This window comes from Ambystoma mexicanum, chromosome 11 (genome assembly GCF_040938575.1).
Source record: "Ambystoma mexicanum isolate Mex_15411 chromosome 11, UKY_AmexF1_1, whole genome shotgun sequence".
NCBI classification, from domain to species: domain Eukaryota; kingdom Metazoa; phylum Chordata; class Amphibia; order Caudata; family Ambystomatidae; genus Ambystoma; species Ambystoma mexicanum.
Genome location: NC_090934.1, coordinates 860,319,257 through 860,339,295, shown reverse-complemented (window position 1 = coordinate 860,339,295; position 20,039 = coordinate 860,319,257). Strand labels below are relative to the sequence as shown.

General features: G+C 46.3%; 1 protein-coding gene across 1 annotated transcript in view; it reads right to left on the bottom strand.

Annotated features, from left to right (window-relative positions):
* Positions 1-1,785: 1,785 nt before the first annotated feature.
* The window catches only part of DAGLA (diacylglycerol lipase alpha), a 323,287-nt gene continuing 305,033 nt past the window's right edge, over positions 1,786-20,039 (bottom strand). Inside the window, exon 20 of the mRNA XM_069623887.1 lies at positions 1,786-19,665. Within this exon, the coding sequence (XP_069479988.1) occupies positions 18,723-19,665 (943 nt within the window). The 3' untranslated portion in view covers positions 1,786-18,722. The remainder of the gene's footprint in view (positions 19,666-20,039) is intronic.

The window sequence follows — 20,039 nt, the reverse complement described above, 5'->3', positions numbered from 1 at the left end:
TGGATGAAGCTACATCAAAATCCTCTGCCAACCTTACTCTTCCCCACTTCGACTGGACTCCCACCAACATTCCACTTCTCCCATGATAAGCCATGCTGGGCCCACATATCCCACCCTACTGTCTCCGCTACGTAGTCCACCAATTACTTTGCCCTCTTCTTCTCCATTAGGAAGTTCAAGATTGGCGACACCAGCACCTCCCTCCTCACACTCCCACCTCTTTTGCAGCCTCAATTAATACTCCAACTCTCTCTTGCCTTGATACTTCCTCTCCACTTCTCCTGCTCTTCTGAAAACTAATCCAGTGTGTGCCCACAAAGTCGCTTTTGCTGTATAAACAATTACAGTCCTGGCTCCCGTCCTCCTCTGCCGCTTGTTCTTGCATTGCCTACATTCGACCAACCAGCTGAATAGTTTATGCTCTTGAGGTCTGCATACTTGCATGCCACCCTTTGCTTATAGTATGCGCACCTTGTGGCCTGCATCAGTTTAGGTGTGTGCGTTTAGCAAGGCCTTAAAAACTGCCAGGACTTTGACAACCAGGATCCAATCGAGTGACAGCACACTAGGCTATGGCATACTCGCCAAAAGGACTCGACCTGCAGTAGGTCGACCCTAAATCCTTTGGGCAACCTAAAGAGGCAATAAAAAGCAACCCTAAAATTAACAGATTAAGATATGCGTAACTTTTTTTAGTCACGGGGTACTTTCTGAGTGCCAGGTGAGTGCCTCAAACCTGTCCCAAACTAGACTGGATCTGGGATACTGTCAGCCACAAATACAGACTTTGGCCAAATCAACAGCATCTTGTATTTGCTCGAAGTTAATTTAAAAGGGACAGTTTATACATCACATTTAGTTTGGATACCTTTTATTGAACTAACTGAAACAATATAATGTAGGTGGAATCGTGTACATTCGTTTTGTGGAGCAACACAAGGCACATCCGTTGCCTTTTTTTTGGTGAACGTGTGCCTTTTTTAAGGTGCGATTCAGAAGGCCGATATAAGTGAAATTATTTTCCATGATTACCATATTATTTCTTCAAACTAGCTAGGTCTTATATTCATATTATGTGTTGCTATTAGGATCTCGCCATTGCCTCCAGACTCCACGCCGTGCCCATTCATATGGCCTGTGTGAATGCTTCTGTACACAATTAAATTGCAATTCACTGAAAGAAATGGTCACTATGGTTTTCTGTTCTTTTTCATTCCGTTGCTAAACTCTGATGAACAAGGCTATGGGTCGTTGAAAGCTAACACGTTGAATCTTCTTAGCAAATTATTTTCTGTGAGTCCAATAAAAGGTATTGCAGTTTGGACTTAGTAAATGCAGAAATTATTTGCATGGTCAAAGTTCAGTAAAGGTATTGCATTCTGCAGAGCACCGTGTTAAATCATCAATAGGGGAAGGTTGTTGCCGATTGTCAGTGTACCTGTGACATTATTATAACTGGTTTTCTATAACGCGCTTAATACCGAGGAGGTTTCTGAGGGCGGATCTGGGATTCGAACCTGCCTTGCCTTGCTTCCAAGACAAACGTTGCCACTGAGCTGTACTACCCGTGCAAGATATGACCTCATATCTGCTGTATGAAGCCCATTTAAAGAAAATGGAGGACCAGGACACTGGAGAGAAACATGCATAAACACAGACAGTTCTTGAACAACAGTAAACACAGACAGTTCTTGAACAACAGACATTCCGACCAGCAGCATTGATGTCTTAGCTCGAGAAGCTTCCGTTAGCATTTGAACAAAACATGTGAATAAGGCAAAAGTAATCCTGTTACATACGTTTTTCTTTTATTAATGCTCATAGTGTCATTCCAAAATGCAAAGTGTTCTTGTGTCGGGTTGGAACGGAAAATCAATGCTATTATTACGTGAGTGAGGGCCATGGAGAAGAGTCTGGGAGTGTTTTCTGTACCCCCGACACACTGGGCTTCCCTCTCATCACCCCTTCACCAACAAAAAATGCAATTATAAAAACAGGGTTTTATTAAAAAAAAGAAACGCGCACAGTCAGGCAAAGTGGCGATTCGTAGTTCACTAAGAAATGGCTTTGATATTTAGAGAGAGGTTTGGGGTCACTTTCCGTTTCCGGGGAGGAAGCATGCAGAGGAAAATGCTGCAGGTCTACAATCATCTCCACCTTGGACCTGGCAACCACAGACACCTTCATCAAGTTTGGCAGCTGGCTCTGTGCTGGTGATCCACACGGGTGTGAGTGCAAGTAGGGAAGACAGCCCCTTTGTGCTGTGGATCCGCACAGGACTGAGCAGCCATTGTGCGCCCCAGGAACCCGTACAACTGGACAACACCCCCCTTCTAGTCCCATACACCGTAGATATCCAGACACCCACGCACCGCCCTAAACGGGAGCCTGCACCCATGCATGTGTTGCAAATCCACCCACGCCTGTGTATGTTCAACAGCCACCTAACTCTGGCAATAAAAAGTCTGAACAGGGCCCGAATCCTACCCGTGCCGGAAATCCACACAGCCGAGGTGGGCTGAAGGCACCATGTGCAGATGAGCACCACATTGCTAAGTAGAGCCGGAAGCTGCCCTGTGTCAGTGATTCCCCTAAAGGACTAAGTAGGTCATGTAGGATCTCCATGTGTGACATCAACGGGGGTCTCAGGTTGGCTGCAGTCCATAAAACATAGTGCATGGCTGGCAGCTGCCTTGAGCTGTGAATGTACACAGCTCGGATAAGGGCCTACAATCACGCTATGCTCCAGGATATCGACACAGCTTTCCGCATGGCTTATATCAACGCTGTGCTGCTAGATCTTCACACAGCTCTCCGAGCATGACCTACAGATGCCCTTGCATGAGAGTTCACACCGCTTTGAGAAGGGTCTGCATCCATTCCACTGCCCAGGTTATTGGACCAGAACTGCTTTGGCTTGCACATTCCAGTGTGTGCCATGTGGCAGGTCCTGCACACTTACGCACAAACAAGAGGCACAGGATGTGAGTCGGGACTTGTGCAGAACCCATGGAAGTTGAACACAGTGCAGGGCAAACATCATCTAAAAACTGACATACACCTTGATCCTGAGCAGAAACAGACAATTCAGACTTCTCCGACCTGTTTCATGAAGCCCCTCAGAAGATGGCATGAAACATGCAGTCTGAACACATGACATTCCCCTGAGGAAGGGCCCAGGAGAGACATCTTACACACAGGGCTGTAGGAGAGGGGACAGTGCTATTATCAGCAGATTTACATAACAAGAGACGGTGGGGCTGAATTAAAAACAGACTTAGAAAACTCCAAATAAAAGAGAAGTGTCATGCTTCCAAACTGTTTTAAGGAGTACCAGAGCTTCCAAAGGAACATGTTGGCAGTGGATGGCCGGATAGCTGCGATGTTGGCCGGGCTTGTGCGGCCAGAGATGGGAACCACACAACGGAGATGGCGTGAAGGTATCCCATTGCCTGCCTGCCTGCCTGCCTCCCTCCATGGGGTAGGATGTAGACCCTTGATCCCACAATTAGACTGATTAGAGAAGAACCCTCTCCCAGGTTAGTGCAGTCTGAAGTAGCCTGACATGTTTATTACATAATATTTACAGCATTGGGAGTGGAACCGGCAGCTCGCAGTGCCAACGCTAACTCCATTTATACAGATATGTATAGAATATACAAGAACATTTATAGATATATATTTATATATATATGTATATCTACATATAGAATATGCTATAGTATTTTCATTCTCTATTATATACAGTGTTTCTTCCCATAATAAAGGCGTATGGGGGTTTTCAGTACTATGGCACCTAGACTTAGTGGTTTTTCTTGGTCTGTATTGGACATATGCTCCATTTATGCAGGATCTCCTGGCATCCCCTTTGGCAGATGTGCCTCCTCCCTGGGAGTTTCTACATGCAGTGCTGGCATTTTCTCATCGCATCCCTTTTTTCATGGGTAGAGTAGGGGCGACTGTTCCAAGGTCAGCGATCCCATCCTGTGCCAGAGCCCTTGTAACCGCTGGAAATAAAAAGAACTTGGACTCTTAGCTCGACATGAACAGGTGGAAACCTCTATACCTAGCGGTGTCACCACCCAAGAAAGAAGGGGCAGGTGGTAATGTGCACACATATTGGCCTAGTAAACATGTGGGCCCACAGTAAACAATAGGACAAGGTCACTAGCAGTCAGAGCGAGCTATAAAGTGGGCATGGTTAATTCAGGGGCTCTGTGGAATCATAGCAGTCAGTAACCAAGCCACGCCCCTGCCATTGGCTGGAGGTTTCAGGCTATCAAACACAGTCGGTGGCATAGCTGCAATCTGTCTTGGTGCAGGACAGAGGCGGTAGTGGCATCCTATAGCAGTCTGTGTGCATTTGCTGAACTAGTGAAGGCTGCACTTCATGTAAGCATTTTGTCATTTTCTCTATGACGCTATGTTGCTGAATACATGCACCAATATGTAACACTGTAGTGATTAGGGTGTCTGACACTAATATAGGCGTGCCACCCTGAAATCAGCAGGACAGTCATGGCTGCCTGGACAGGTTTCCATGTGACGAGGGCTATGGCTGAGCGTACACAGGTTTCATGTGATGTGGCCAGTGGCTGGTCAGTAAGTGCTGCATATATATATATATATATATATATGTATATATATATATATATATTTCCAAGGGAAAGGCTCTGTGGGAGGTCAGTCACGATTGCCTGTACACAGACTCTCATATGAGCATATATGGCTGGTCAGTCATTGATGCCTCTACTTACGTTCCAATTAGATAATATATGTGTCATATCAGTCATGGCTGCCTCTAAATAGGTTCTAATGAGATCATGTGTGTGTGTCAGGTCAGCCATTGCTGCCTCTATCCAGGTTGTCATGTGAAGTGACCAGTAGCTGGACAGTAATTGATGCATATACATAGGTTTCCAAGGGAAAGGCCTGTCACGATTGCCTGTAAACAGGTTCCCATATGAACAAACATATGTGGATGGTCAGTCAGTGCTGCCTCTACATAGGTTCCAGAAAGATAATATCCATGTCAGGTCAGCCATGGCTGCCTGTGTCCGGGTTGCCATGTTAAGAGATCTGCGACTTGTCCATCATATCTGCATGCACATAGGTTCTCATGGGAAATATCTGCAACAGGTCAGTCATGGAAGCCTGTATACGGGTTCCCATGTGAAGCGATCTGTGGCTTTTCATTCATGGCTGCCTCTACAAAAGTTCCCCTTTGAAGCAAGCTGTGGCTTTTCAGTCATTGCTGCCTGTACATTGGTTCCTATGGGAACAAACCTTTAGCTGGCAAGGCATGGCTGTAGGTACAAAGGTGCACAATTAAGTAAATGTGTGTCTGGACAGGCACAGCTTCAGGTCACACAGAGGGGAGGGGGGGTCACATAAATCTGCACAATGGAAGTCCACAACTATCCAGATGAGATACCACAGAACAAAAGCAAAGTAATGCTAGAGGTATAGAGGATGGACTATACAAACAGAATGTCTTCCTTCATGCACGCTGCAGAGGTGGCGACGTTTGCCCCAGAGGCTCAGAGAGTGAGAGAGATGTGGCACACAGAGTGCACTGATTAAAAAAAAAGAGACAGGGGAAGGGAGCTCTCAAGAGTCAAGGAGCAGATGGAAACTTCTTGGGTGAGGACAGAAAGTCCCCCCCTGTGACTGTCCGTCTGCATTGTGTTAGATCACTGAGCCATTAATGCCTGACTCCAGCATCTCCTTCCCAGGGCTAATAGCAGCCCACACATTCATATGTGCAGGGACCAATGAATTAGCGGACAGCACTCACAAACAGAATGACCTCTACTTCCTAATGAAGCGGAAGCTACAGGGGTAAGACGGGTGTGCTGTACCACAAACAGGCACACACACACACATGCACATTTCACGTGTACATCCACATGCAAAGATTTTACTTGTGAATCTACACACACACACATACACACCTTTCTCACCGATATGTCAGCAAGCAAGCATGTTTCCAGTATATGTCACCAGACTCACACCAATCTATCTCACTCTCCTCAGGTCACCTTGTACTCACTAAACAAGTCCAGAGCCATTTACTTGCATTAGGGAGGTACCCGCTCCTCTGAAGAGAGGAAACCACACTTGGATCAGGAGTTCCCATGAGGGGTGAAGGATCCATATCTGGCATGGGTGAGTCCAATAAAACGGGGTACTCCAGATCAGGGTTTGTGGTGTGTTCTAATTTGGGGAGAGGATTGCAGATCCAGCATGGCAAACTTAAATTATGGGAAGGACTCCAAATCTAGCAAAGATGAAGTGGACGGACAATAGGATGAACAACCCCAGAAGTGAGAAGATAGCTTGTCTTCACCCCTAATTGTACTGTTAAAATTGCAGAATCGCTGTCAGGCCTATTTGCTGTATCTCAAAAGGTTAAATGTATTTCATGCACTTACTCTGCCTGTGCAGGCTATTATCATCTCAGATTTTCAAGGGTTCTGAGCGATTTGTTTTTTCCCCTGTGTTCCAACCTTCCTTGAGTGCTTTGAAACACTTGCCTGTGTATAGGCGCTATATAAATAAACAATACAATACAAAACAGCAACAATAGCAATCCAGAATGCTGTAGACAAGAAAAAGTGTAGGGTACTTGTAGCAGAGCCGCGAGGAACTCCATAGCAGACAAAGAGGGAAAAGATATGGTGGAAAAAAGAGTCAGAAAAAGATAATCTACAGCAACGAGTAAAGCAGGGCCTGGAAACTTAGTACAGAACTAAGCAGAACCGCAATAATTGGGAGCCTACTGTGCCGAGAGAAGACAATATATAGAAACGTTTGGTTGGTGACAGAAGGCAATAATGGTTTGTTCAAGAACGTAATTGGATAGAAGAGAGTAGGGTGTGAAATTCAAGATAAGGAATGTTGGATACACCTAAAACATGTTAAAGGTTTACAAAGAAAGGGGAGAAAAGAGATGGATTAGGATGATGACTGCACAGAATTGTTCATGTTACGGTATGAGGAGGAGGCTGGATAGGTGTTGACAAGGTAGTTGGAGGTGGATAGGCAGGTGTTGGTAATGCATGAGGAAGAGGGGCAGGTGTTGGCATGGTACAAGAAACAGGAAGCTGAATGGATGATGATAAGGTATAAGAAGCAGAAAGGACGGATGTTGGTGAGGTATGAGAAAGAGGAGGATGGACTGTTATTGGGAATGTACCAGAAGGAGTAAGATGGGCAGCTGTCGGCAAGACACAAGGATGATGCTGGATGGGCTTTGGTAGGGCATGTGAAGGAGGAGGATGGACGGTTGTTTGAAAGATTCAGCAATTACTCAGTGGAGAGAAAGATTAAAAAATGTAGTTGAAGGAGGGTAGAAACAGACAGATGATCAGCAGAGGGGTAGGCACAGGACAGAAAGAAAGCACATTCATTTTCACTAATATAAATGCGTGAGCAGCAGGATCCAGTGGAGAGGCTGACAAAGAGGAGAAGAAAGCTCAAACCCCAGTGCGGGGTGATGTTGCAAAGAGTCAAACCTATTATGGAATTTCACAATACATCATTGATAATGTCCATTCACAATTCAAAAAGTTATTTTCTTTGTGAAGGTTAGTAGAATCTTTTTGAAAATCAAATAATTGCTATTTTTTTTTTGGATCATAAGTAGTAACGCAGACCACATGGCCAGCAGTTTCGCCTACTCAGGCTTTTTCAGGGCAATTTTGAGATTAGTCTCATCGCATGCAGAACTGCTCCATCCTGGCTCATGAAATGACACCACAAGGAACGCCATCCACAGGCCGAACACGGCAAAAGCAGAGGACACTCTGTTGCATGAATTCTTGAAATTACTTCTTAAACGAAAGAGTTACTCACAAAGAATGGGTGAGCCATTGCACGCTTAGCACATCATTGGACATTTCCAACAGCTCGATAGGAGCATGTACAGATTTGAATTTGATCAAGTAATGACATCACATTTCATGGACCAGGATGGAGCAGTTCTGCTTGTGATGATGAATCCTCTCAACGTTGCCTTGAAAAAACTCGAGTAGGCGAAACTCGTGACCATGTAGTCGGCGTTACTGCTTATGATATAAAAATAACTAGCAATTATTTTATTTCCATTAAGATTTTTTTCACTTTACTAACCTTCACATAGGACATAATATTTTTGGGAATTGTGGATAGATATTATCAATGATTACCATGATGTATTGTGAAATTCTAGAATAGGTTTGACTCCACGCAACAGACCACCTGCACTGGGTTTTGAGCCTTTTTTCTTCGACAAGGTTATACTGGCAATGGAAAACACTTGTGTACAGGTGCGTTATAAGAGGCTGGGTGCCATTATCCCGTGTGTAGCCAGCTCTGTACCATTGATTCACTAACTATGGATTTGCACTGCCACAGCTTTCACAGGTCTGACAACCTCTGAAAAAGAGGAAGTCTTGTAAGGTTGAAGTAGTTTATGAAATTACGAATGATTAAATAGTGAGTGGGAGTCTCACAAGGCAGGGGACCCAGGGTGCTTAGCTGCCTCAGATATGGGATCAGCATTCTGGGATGAGAGATAAAGGACACAAAGCAATCGAGATGTGAAGCATAAAAAGTGTGTAAAGAATCAAAGGGAGGGGGGACAAATCAGCAGGCGAGTATTTAGTCTATGAAGACCTCATCCTTACAAAGGGAGGTTCTGGTGGATTGGAGAGTTGGTATTCCGGTGATCTTCATACAACCTTGAAGGAATGCAATGGGAAGTAATGGTGAATATGAATTTAGTGAGGGCAAAGAGTTTGACGTTAGTAATACAAAAAGAACAAAGTATTTTTTGCTATGCAGCATCTGTGAATCTTGCTACCAGCACTGGTCGGGTCTCAAGGCACTGAGTCACTCTGGACAGACATGAAATGACATAATCAAGGAGAACATTGCATCAACAGGGGTAAATATAATAGAAGTGGCGACTATACAGATTAAACACATGTATGAAGAACAATGTATGTGCCGGGCTGAGATGGGCTCTGTCTTACCTATGTTCAGGTTAGGGTGTCTGGATGCATTAGGAGTCCCTGGAGCATGACCCAAACGATGGGGTTAGTGACCCTGCCTGTGGACGTGTGGTCAGCTAGTATCACATCGGGATATCGCAATGCGGCTAAATCTAGCTGCGGGCCCTACCATGCAAGCATGCAATTCAGTTAATTATAAAGACTTCCATTTACTTTTAGGAATTTTTCATGAGACCTGGTTGGTACAGGCACACGTGTGTATTGCCTGTTTTGTAGGCCGAGGGAAGATGAGGTGGCACGAGGCCAGCAAGGCTGGCCCTGTTTGGAGGTCTAAACCGAGAACTGTAAGAGATGAGGTGGACAGAGGACAGTTGCCTGTAGTTATGTTATGTTAAAGATACTTGTATAGCGCAACGTCACCAATGGAATTGGTCCCCAGGCGCACTGGCGACTCTGTAAACAGGAAGAACGGGTAGGGTTAGTCAGGAGGAGGGGAGAAGGAGAGTGGGAGAAGTGGTGTGCTGTTGGCAGCTTCAGCTTGGTATACACCGAGTGCTGGGCTTTGGTGCTAGTATCGGATCGGGCGAGGCCTCGAGTGCTGTGGGTGAAGCTTATGTGTTGTTGATGCTGTGTGGTAAAGTGCATGCAGATTGCTGGGAGAGAGATAGTTGTGTGGCTTTGTGTGCGATTAAGTATGCAGAAGATAGAGGGTTGGGTTAGTGGGGTCTGTATCCTGATTCAGGTACTTATGGTTCCGTTAGAGTTGTATACCTGTGGGTTGGGTTGTTGCTGCTTCCTTGTGGGCCGACTGGCTTTGGTGGTGCTGCGCTGATCCAGCTGTATCATACTGAGTATTGTTTGGATTGGTAGGTGTGTCTGAACCTAATCTTCAGGTGTGGGACTGGGTAGGTACTATCTATTCCCAGGTTATCTAGTGTGACCCTGGTCGGTTGAGGCTTTGAGTGGTTCAGGGTCAGAGTCGTGTTGCTGTGGTGTCCTAGTGGATCCGTCTTGGTGAGCCTGTGTATTCAGTCGTTCGTTTCCTTCTGTCCTGACTAGTTCTTTGGTTTCGGTGGGGTGAACATCTTTGGGGCTATTGTTTAGTTTGGGTGGTGGGGCATTGTGCTTCCTGCTGTGTATTGGCGGACAGTGTGTAGTGATGAAACATTCTGTTTCTCACCCACTGGGTTGGGGCTCGTGGTGCAGTGCTTCCTTGCCCTCTCTATATTTTGTCCTTAGGGCTGTTGGGGATGGTAATAGTTAAGGTCATGGTTCTCTTGATGATTCATCCTAGTGTTTCTGTCTTTGTCTTGCTAGGTTTACTGTCTTTGGTCGTATTGCGGCTGTCTCCCGTTTGGTCGTTTAGTATGTCGTGGGATATTTACCTTGGCTTTTCCCCACTGATTGATCGATGTGTATCGGGGTCGCTCTATGTTCATTAATGTGTGTGTGCCCCTGTGGCCGGTCTTTGTAGTAATTTCCTGAACAATAAGTGGTTTCTTGTGTTACGTATGTACTTTGGAAGGTCGTTTCAGGTTTTCGGGGCTTGGTGAGAGAAGGAGGATCCTCCAAGTTTTCTTTTGTTTTAAGGCTTCCGTTCCAGGCGGATGTCCATGCTTGATCTGAGCGTTCTTGTTGGTTGATGTAGGCGCAGCTTGTCTCTTAGGAACTCGGCGCCTTTGTTGTGTACTGCTCTGTGCGTAGTGCACATTGTTTTGAATTTTATTCGTTGTTTTATTGGTAGCCAATGTAGTATTTTCAGTGCTGGTGCGGTGTGTTCTCTTCGGGGTAGTTTCAGAAGTAGTCGGGCTGCTGCGTTTTGAATGTGTTGTAGTTTTTTTAAGAGTCGTTCAGGCATGCCTAGGTATAGGCTATTGGCACAGTCTACTTTGGACATGACGAGGGCGATGATGGTGGTTGTTTTGTTGGAAAACGATAGGAACGGTAAGATCCTCTTTGCCGCAAGCAGGAGGAAGAAGCATTTCTTGAGGAGAGTGTTTACTTGTGGCTCTAGCATGAGATTATTGTCCATCAGAACCCCCAGGTTTTTTACAATCGGCGAGGGTGCTGGGGTTGTCCCGAGTTCCCTTGGCCAAGGGATGAATTGGTTTTCTCCTCCATTTTTTTGCGACAATCATTATTTCAGTTTTGCCTGGGTTGATTTTGAGGGAGTTGGAGTTCATCCAGAAGAATACATCGCAGAGGCAGTTTTCTAGTGTTGAGTTTCTTTCCGGGTTGTCTTGTATTTTGATGATTTGTGTATCGTCAGCGTAGTTGTAGCAGGTCAGGCCGTGGCTTTTGATGATTCTGATAAGAAGATACAGGTAGATGTTGACTAGGAGCGAGGAGAAGGATGATCCTTGCGGTACTCCACAGGTGGAATCTCTCAGGCTGGATTTGAAGGGTTTCATCCATACGGTTTCCTTTCTGTTTGTTAGGAAAGATTTGATCCATAGTAGGGCGGTGTCTGTTATTCCAAGTTCTAATCTCGTTATGAGGGTGTCATGGTCGACTGTGTCGAATGCTGCCGATAGGTCTAGGAGTATCAAGGCAATGCTGTTGTCCGAGTCTGCATTGATTTTTAGATCGTCCCATATTGAGAGTAGAGCTGATTCTGTTCCTCTCAGTGGTCCAAAGCCAACTTGTGCCTGGTCTAGTAGGCCGTGCTCCTCTATAAACTCTTGGGTTGTTTTGTATATGTACGTTTCGAGCAGCTTGGCTTTATACGGGATGTTGGAGATGGGTCTATAGGTCCTCTACGTTTCCCGTTGTATCTTTGAGTAGTGGCCTGATGTATGCAGTTTTGAAGGCTTGTGGCACTTTCCCAGTTGTGATGGAATGGTTGATGACGTTCCTGTGATATTCCATGGGCGTTCCTTGTTTAAGAATCGATTTGTATATCTCTGGTGGGCAGGGGTTTTCGGGGGACCCGGAGTTATTGCTTTCATTCACCAGTTTGACGAATGTCTCCACTGATATTTCTGGAAAGCTTTGTAGTTTGTTTGGGTGCTCCTCCTGGGTGTAGGTGGGGGTTGTGGTCAGATCAGAGGGTCTGCTTTGTATGGTTTGTTGGATGTTGGTTTTGAAGTGGTCTGCAAGGTCATTGCAAAGTTTCGTGGACGGAGTTGGTGTGTTACATCTCTGAAGGTTTTTGATTTCGTTTATGATTTTGAAGAGCTCTTTTTGGGTGTTTGGTGCTTCGAAGATTCTGTTGTCATAGTGTTTCCTCTTTGCTTTTTGTATTTCCTTTTTGTATGCCTGGTTGTGTTGTAGGAATTTCAGTTTGTTTGGCGCATTGTTTTGTTTTCTCCAATCAAGTTCTAGTCTTCGGTTTTTCCTTTTCATGGTGCTAAGTAGTGGGGAGAACCATTTTGCCATTGACCGTTTGTTAGACGAAGCGACGGGTTTTTCTTTGGTGATGCTGTCTATAGTAGTTATAATCCAGGAATGCAGCAGGGTTACCTTTTTGTCCAGGTCATCTTCTTCCATGAATGTTGGGTGTGGTTTGCTTTGCTCCAGGAGTTCCTTCAGGTTGGAGTGTTTGATGGTTCTCCAGTGTTTTTCATGGTGTTCGTTGTTTTGTCCTGTTGACTGTTTGTTGGGCTTGGTCATTTTGATTACAAAGGGGATGATGAGGTGGTCGTTCCAGGGTATTTGAATTGGGGGTGCCGTGGTAAGGAGTAGTTTGTTTGCGAAGATTGTGTCAAGTGTATGCCCTGCCGAGTAGGTTGCTCCTTTGACTAGTTGTTGTAGGTTCATTGCTGCTAGTTGGCTGGTTAGCGATTTTTGTATGGTCGTGGTTTCTCCTTCGAACCAGATGTTGAAGTCTCCGAGGACTATCAGGTGATTGTGTTTGATGGCTAGGATGGTGATTGCTTCTGTGAAGGAGTCTACGAAGGTTGCATCGTAGGTTGGTGGTCTATATATAAGTATGAATTTCAGGTTTGTTTTGGGCCTTACTGCTAGACGTATGATTAGGGCTTCACATTTATCGATGTTTAGTGGGTCTTCCAGTTTGATATCCAGGTGTTCCTTATGAATGATTGCAAGCCTCACCCTCTTTTGGTTTTTCTGTTTGCTTGGACGCATTTGAAGTATTCAGGCAGGCAGTTGTTGAGGGTGATCCAGTAGTTGTCGTCTAGCCAAGTTTCTGTTATAAACAGGATGTCGATCCCTCCGTCGCAGAGCAGATCGTATATCTCGGTGGCATGTTTGGACATTGACCTTGCATTGAGGAGGTTGCAGTGGATCGTTTTGGTGTGGTTTTGCTTGTTGGTTGTTCCTTGTTTTGGTTTGTGGTTGTTTGGTTGCGATGCATCGTTATTGCCATTGATTGGGGGTGGATGACGATCAGCGAAGGCTGCATCTTCATTGTAGGTGGGCGTATGAGGATCAGCGGAGGCTGCATCTTCATTGAAGCAGTCTGCTAGATTGAAAACTTGGCTGTTCAGTGGTGTTGCTTCTCCATTTGTGCTGGTTAGGTGAAAGTCTGTGAAGGCTTCTTCTTCGTTGAATTGGTCAGTTAGTAGTAGGCGAGTGAATGTGAGAACAGGGTGATGGTCCTAGAATGGGAGTAGAAAGGAAGAAGCTGGGTGAGGCCACATGAAGTGCAGACTTGAAGATGTGAGAGAGAGCAGAGACACATTGTTGGCCCTACTGAAAGTAAGGTAGAGGGGCCTAGGGTATATAGCCGGCTAGTGAATAGGTGTGCTCCATCCTCCACCTCTCCATCTCCGATCAAATTAGACAGAGAACTGCAGGTACCACCCAAGGCTGTACAATCCATACTATAGCAGAACAAAGCTGCCACACTTTTAGATCATTATAAATCTCTTATTTTGAGCAGCTTAGCTACCTTTTTTCTGCTCTGTGCCCATCCGCTCCAGGAGGTCCTTTGCATCAGTGTGTGACACATACAATGTGCTCCTTACTTATTTGATGGCACTAAATCACAAGACTCGAAAGCAATGACGGGCCCTCGCTGGCTAGATAGGAAAGACCGGAGCCAACGCTTAGTGAAATTCCCAAATATGTACTACCGCTACACTAGCGATCAAACGGATTGCAGGTAGAGAGAAGGGAGACAGGATGCTGATGAAATGATAATGAAAGTGGCAGCCAAATAAATGATTATCACACCAGAGAAAGGTTGAGAACGGTGCTCTTTCAAATCAACCCAAGAAGGTTGAAAGAAAAGTCTAATGCGACCACTTTGCCCATGAAAATAGAGAGTTCGGGACCTTCGAACATATAAAGAGATGGAAGCTTAAGACAATAAAAGAGATCCATATTTAATATATATATGTTAGGGCAAGTAAGGTTCTTCAGTGCGTCGACGAGCAATGGTGATAGAATGAGGGCAACAGTGGGGGTGCACCAGGCTACCAGCAGCATGTTGGTTGATCGGAGATCGAGTACTGCAACTGTCACAACGGAATGAAAAATTAATGAATATACGAGAAACTGTGGAATAATAGCGGTTTATAAAGGGCTGGTGGAATTATCATTAGATTGGGGGACATAATAACACATTGAATGAGTGGCCAAGTCAGTGCCTCTCAGGCCTCATAGGTGAAGCTCTTGCCTTTAACAACCTGAAAGAAAACCCCAGAAGAGTAGCACCCAGTCAGATGATCCCAAAAACTGCTCTGCAGCGTATCCGCAGTATGTCTCAGTGCAGGCCAGTGCCAGTCTAGAACGATGAGGGGAGGAGACTCCAAATCAGGCATGCGCGCAATCCAAAGTGTGGTGCTCAATAGTCGAAGAATCTCAGTTTGGGGGCCACAATGTCAAATCTTTAGAGACTAGTCATTCACATTTGGAATCAATCACTAAGGTGGTTCTCCCAGAGTGGGCCACATCCATTGCACACCTGATGTGCTGGCGCCTGCGTGTCCCCTAGTGCAGGATACTCGACTGCATAATTTCTGTGGGGGACTGCATTTGCGCTTTCCCCTAAATAAATAAATAAACAAATAAAAGAATATGTACATGGTAGGACTAACAGATTCCCAGAGCACAGGGTGGCAATATGATGGCCTGCACGTCAGACTGATCAATAGTAGATTTGCAGGCGCCTGAATTAAGACAGGAATGGTGGTAGGGGAGAAGGGGTGGACGGACTGGGAAAAAACAGCTTCTACAAGAACCTCCAAACTGGGTGTTTCAAAAGACCTTGAGGGATTGCCAATTTAAGGGAGTTTCAGAAGAGTAGACAGAGACAATATCCAGGCAGAAATGCCCCCAGTAGCCTGCACAAGTGTTAAACTGGCAACACGCCACACTCGCAGAGAAAAGGAGAAACACGAGGTCATGTGTGTAGACATGAATCTGATCATTATCCCTTCTACATCTGGAGTAACAGCAAGGGAACCATGATGGTAAATTCAAGGTATCCGGACCAGTGACCTCAAAAACCACACTCTGATGTTTCGGTTTCATAGAGTGGTCTGAAAAGTTGCCACTCTGTGCTGACAACACAGAAGAGGAGACACCCTCTGTGTACTTGTCTGAGTGGGGGATGGACAGTTCAGACGTATTGTTATTTCCACTCGCCTCCTCCCAAACTTGTCCATTTTGGGGGTCAAATGGCAGATGCTCATTTGAGACAATTCATCCTGTGGACTAGTGGGGCGTCTACAGTCCCTTTTTAGGGATATGAAATGGCCCTGGACAGCTTTGAGAACTACTGGCATCAACAGTTTCTGGATCATCATGGGGAGAAACAAGGCATCACCATACGTGCTCACTTCAGCCTTGGAATGCCGACCCTCCTCAATAAAGGAACCTTGATGAGGAAATTGTCAATGGCCTAGCCAGCATCACTGAGCATTAGCCTCTTTCCTCAGTGTCCGTTGCAGGCCAAAGATCATCTTTGCAAAGGCTGTCAATAATATCTGAAGTTTGAGGTGTCCTTCTGCCAAGGTGCTGCACCAGCCTGCCTACTTGTGAGCCGTCACGTGGAAGCCTCAAGGAGGACTGCTCTTAAGTGTCACTGAGCTCTGACCAGCTCGAGTAGTTTCCTGAGGGGGAAACCAGTATAATGTAAGCAGCGATGACAGCAGTGGATAGGGAGTCAATGCCCAAAGCGGCAATGGCTGGTCTGGTGAGGATCCTCAACAGAGGACCAACTCACACAGAACATGCTCCTAGTAAAGGTACAGATCCGCTGCCAGGAGAATGCATAGGAAAATGTAAACAAATTAAAAAAATATATACATCTAGGAATCCAGTCCTACTACAGACCCTACTGAAAAAGCAACAATCGCGGCTGAAGTATATTCCCACACTGGTCTGTTGACATGTGGTCGTGGGATGAAGTCATGAGACATGGGGGGTTACATCTTTTCTGCTCAGCTTAAGGACTGCTTCCATTGCCCCCAGCAGGACACATTTCCCAAGATCTGGCAATAGAGTGATCTAGAGAAAAGAGTATTTGGCCATACAACCGCAACCATAGCCTCTTCCTTCCAAAATGTCAGCTTGCACGCACTCATGTCCCACATCATTCTAAACATGCACACTTACTACACCCACATTCATAATCATCAACTTTACGTATTGATGTGTATACACACACAGCATTAAAGTGCACACATGGCCTTGGCAATCAACGTACGTACACACGTACACACACGTACGTACACACGTGTACACACACACACACACACACACACATACATACATACATACACACCCCGCCCCTCTTTTACAGAGGGTGCAAACAGAGAGAGTCACAAGCACTTCCTACATGTCAATGTACACACAAACTTTTAGCAATCCGTCAGTGAGAACACACAGGCTCCCGCTGCCTGAATCACATGATATTTTCTTTTGGGGTCTGGAACCTGTGGGTCTCCTGATGTTTTGAACTGGGTCTTCCATGATTCCTCACATTCACTAGGCTACTTAGAGATTATAGGAGTTGTAGTCCAAAAAAAACCTGAGAACCAAAGCTTCAATGAAAAGTAATTCCAGTTCCAACCAGTAGACAAGAGGGGGCGTGCCAGTGTGAATCCCTGTATCTAGATTCTTGTTCTAAAATTGGACCTTAAATGATCATCGTTCCAAAACAACTCTCAACTGCCCCAAGCGAGCAAGACTCTCCTGGGTTAGGTTGAGTGAGTCGACCCCTTGCTCCCCAGCGATGCATGGCCATCGTTTTGGGGACTCTTGGCATGCAGACCAGGTGTAGCGGCTTGTTCACACCGGGTGGTGTTAGCTGGCGGACCAGGTTCGTTAAAGAATCTTTCGATGGGGTGGAGAACAAATTAAAGTCATATCTATGGAGTCAGAAGTTTCTTGTCGGCCAACTATGGGAAGGACCGAGGCCCAGATATTCCTTCTGCCCGTCCGGCTCGGCAAGCTGATGATACAATGCGCAGCCTGCACCTGGGAAGCGGGATTAGAGAGAAAGTCTCCACCTAGGAAGCCAGTGATGATATGATCATCTCTGTGGGGACAAAATCCAACATCCCGGAGCCCCCCCAACACTCCCATCTTTTGGAGGACATAACCCTGTGACTGTGAATATGGGGGGAGAGCGGGTAGATCTGCCTATGCCCCTCTGCACTTGGAAATGGTAGGATATAGAACCTCTGTCTGGCTAAGGATGTAAACAATGTCCCCTCGTTAGAAGATGGATACCGGCCCCCTGAACGAGAAGCCACTAAGAATGGATGGCTGTCCTCCACCTCATGGAGTCCACCAAATGAAGTCATCTTTTGAGTGTGAAAAAAACATTGCTAGACAAAAGCATCCAGCACACTATGATCGCAAATGTTGTGACGTGTCCATCAAGAGGCAGATGCTGCTACAAAATTCATGTGTAATTTAGCAGTATGATCAGTGTGTGCGCTTCAGTGAGGTCCGGTTGGGCTCCCTCATATCCAATACCCAACTCTGGCTTTCCTAAGCACTGACCACACTGGGCAGGTCTGTAAACATGGGAGCCTGATATGGCCTGGCCGAACATTGGGATAGCCTGATCATGGTAGCCTGCGGAGGGGGCTAGTCTACAAGTTTCGTGCTTGGGCATGGCCCCAGATTAGTGACAACATACAATGGGTGAAAACACACAGGTGCATTGCAGGGGACAGGCAAGCACAGAGGAATACATGTCTGCTAAAGGCAGGACTTTGGCACCGTACACACCCCGTCCCTGACCCGGGCGAGTTCATGCTGTGAGATCGGCATGCCATGCTGCATCCAGAGCCCAGCAGATCTTGGGCATCCAAATAAATAATTTAAAAAAACAAACAAAGGTCTGGTGCTCCGGGAGACACGACCCATTAGTGCAATTCTGTCCTTTCAGCAACTAAAAGTACCTTCAAGAATGCAGACTTCAACAGCCCAGTGGGCCTCCCCGGACAATCCCCAGGAGGCGTGGGCAATCATACCTTTTCTCAGTGGAAGGAAGGCATGTCTACCCTTCTGCAGCATTGTTTTGTGGATATGGCCAGGAGGCCTTAAGTGGGGAGCTCAAATCTGAGCAAGACGGAAAGATTTCAGAGCATGTGGGCACGCAGGAAGGACACAAGTGATCTTAAGTCTCCCCAAAATCCCAGAGTGGTGACACCACTGACTCTTTCCCATAGATTCTGACTCCTGTTCCTACAAGTGTCTTGGTGCCGGGACTCTGAGTGCACCTTCTTCTAGCAACCTGGCCACTCAGTGCACCTCCGTCTAGACCCTTCCCAGCATTCTCCTAGACTACCCTGGAATGTACTAGAGGGCAGAGATCATGAGGTCTTCTTGTTTGACTGGACTGGAACCTGTGTGCCCAGTGGGTGTCGAGGTCCGAATCTTTTCTGGTGCCAGGCACTCCTGACTGCTCATGCCTGTAGGGGTGAGGTCCATGAGTTCTCCTGACGAGCTCAGTGGGAAAGACGGAGAAACAGAGATGCCAGAGGAAGGATCAGCTGAGCCTGCAAAGACCCTGGGAGGTTTAGGCACCAGGTTGGGTTCGAACTGTGCTCGCAGTAGGATCTCCTGCTCACTAACAGACTTGGGGATCTCCCCATACTCGTCGGCACTCTCAGACACCATCATGCGGTAAATGTCTTGGAAAGAGCTGCTTTTGCTGTCCAAATTAAAGAGGCTGTCAATAAACTCTGCAAATTCCAGCACCTGTGGGCTGGGTACGTCAGTTACACGCCCATTCTGGAGGGCCACGTCCTCCCAAGTGGGGTTTGGCAGTAGATCAGTCACGCTGCCAGCCACTTCCTGACTGGCCGGCCTCCGGGGCAACGTTGGAGGTGTGGAGCCTCTGCTGTTGTGCATTGGCTCCAGTGGCTGGGTGTCCTGTGAGTGTTTAGAGAGGCTGTCTGCAGCCAGAAGCTCTGTGCGTGAGCTGAGGGAGGGGTTTTCTTCAGGAATGGTGGGGTCAATATAGAAGCAGTGCGTCTCGTCCCTCTCTAGTACGGCATGGAGGCTCGGCGAACCCCGGATGCTGCGGAAGCCAGAGGAGCGGCGGGAATCAAAGCTGTAGGTTGACTCATTGTCCGAGAGACTCTCCATCGTGGCTAGTGGGGCACGGCGGTCCTGCAGTGCCACCGTCAGACGGTCCTTGGTGCCCATCAGTAGCAACTCCACAGGATCTTTGAAGACTGGCGACAGAAGCTTAGTGTCATAAAACCCTTCTAGGCTGATTTCCGACTGCGTCTTGCTCCTGAAAATAAGACATCAAGAGATAAATCTTATGGTAAAATACATCCAATCAGATCATAAGCAACTAACAGGAAAGATGGACAGTCAAAAAGAGAATACCAAACAACATGGGCTTACCTCGTTGGAACATTTGTTTTTGGGCAGCGCAGGTATGGCCTGGCCTATAGGGCAATAGGCTTGTTTGAGCTGGTTTTCTGAACTAATGTGGATCAGTTTAATTATTTAGTGCTCTCTGCTGCTGGCAGGTTTGACCAATTCTAATAGACCAATGTGCTCTAAAATGAATAATTTGCTAAGATAAATGCCGCCTAACATGCATCTTTGGAACTGCTTAAACAATTTGCTCTGCCAAGTCTCAAACTATGAGAATCGAAC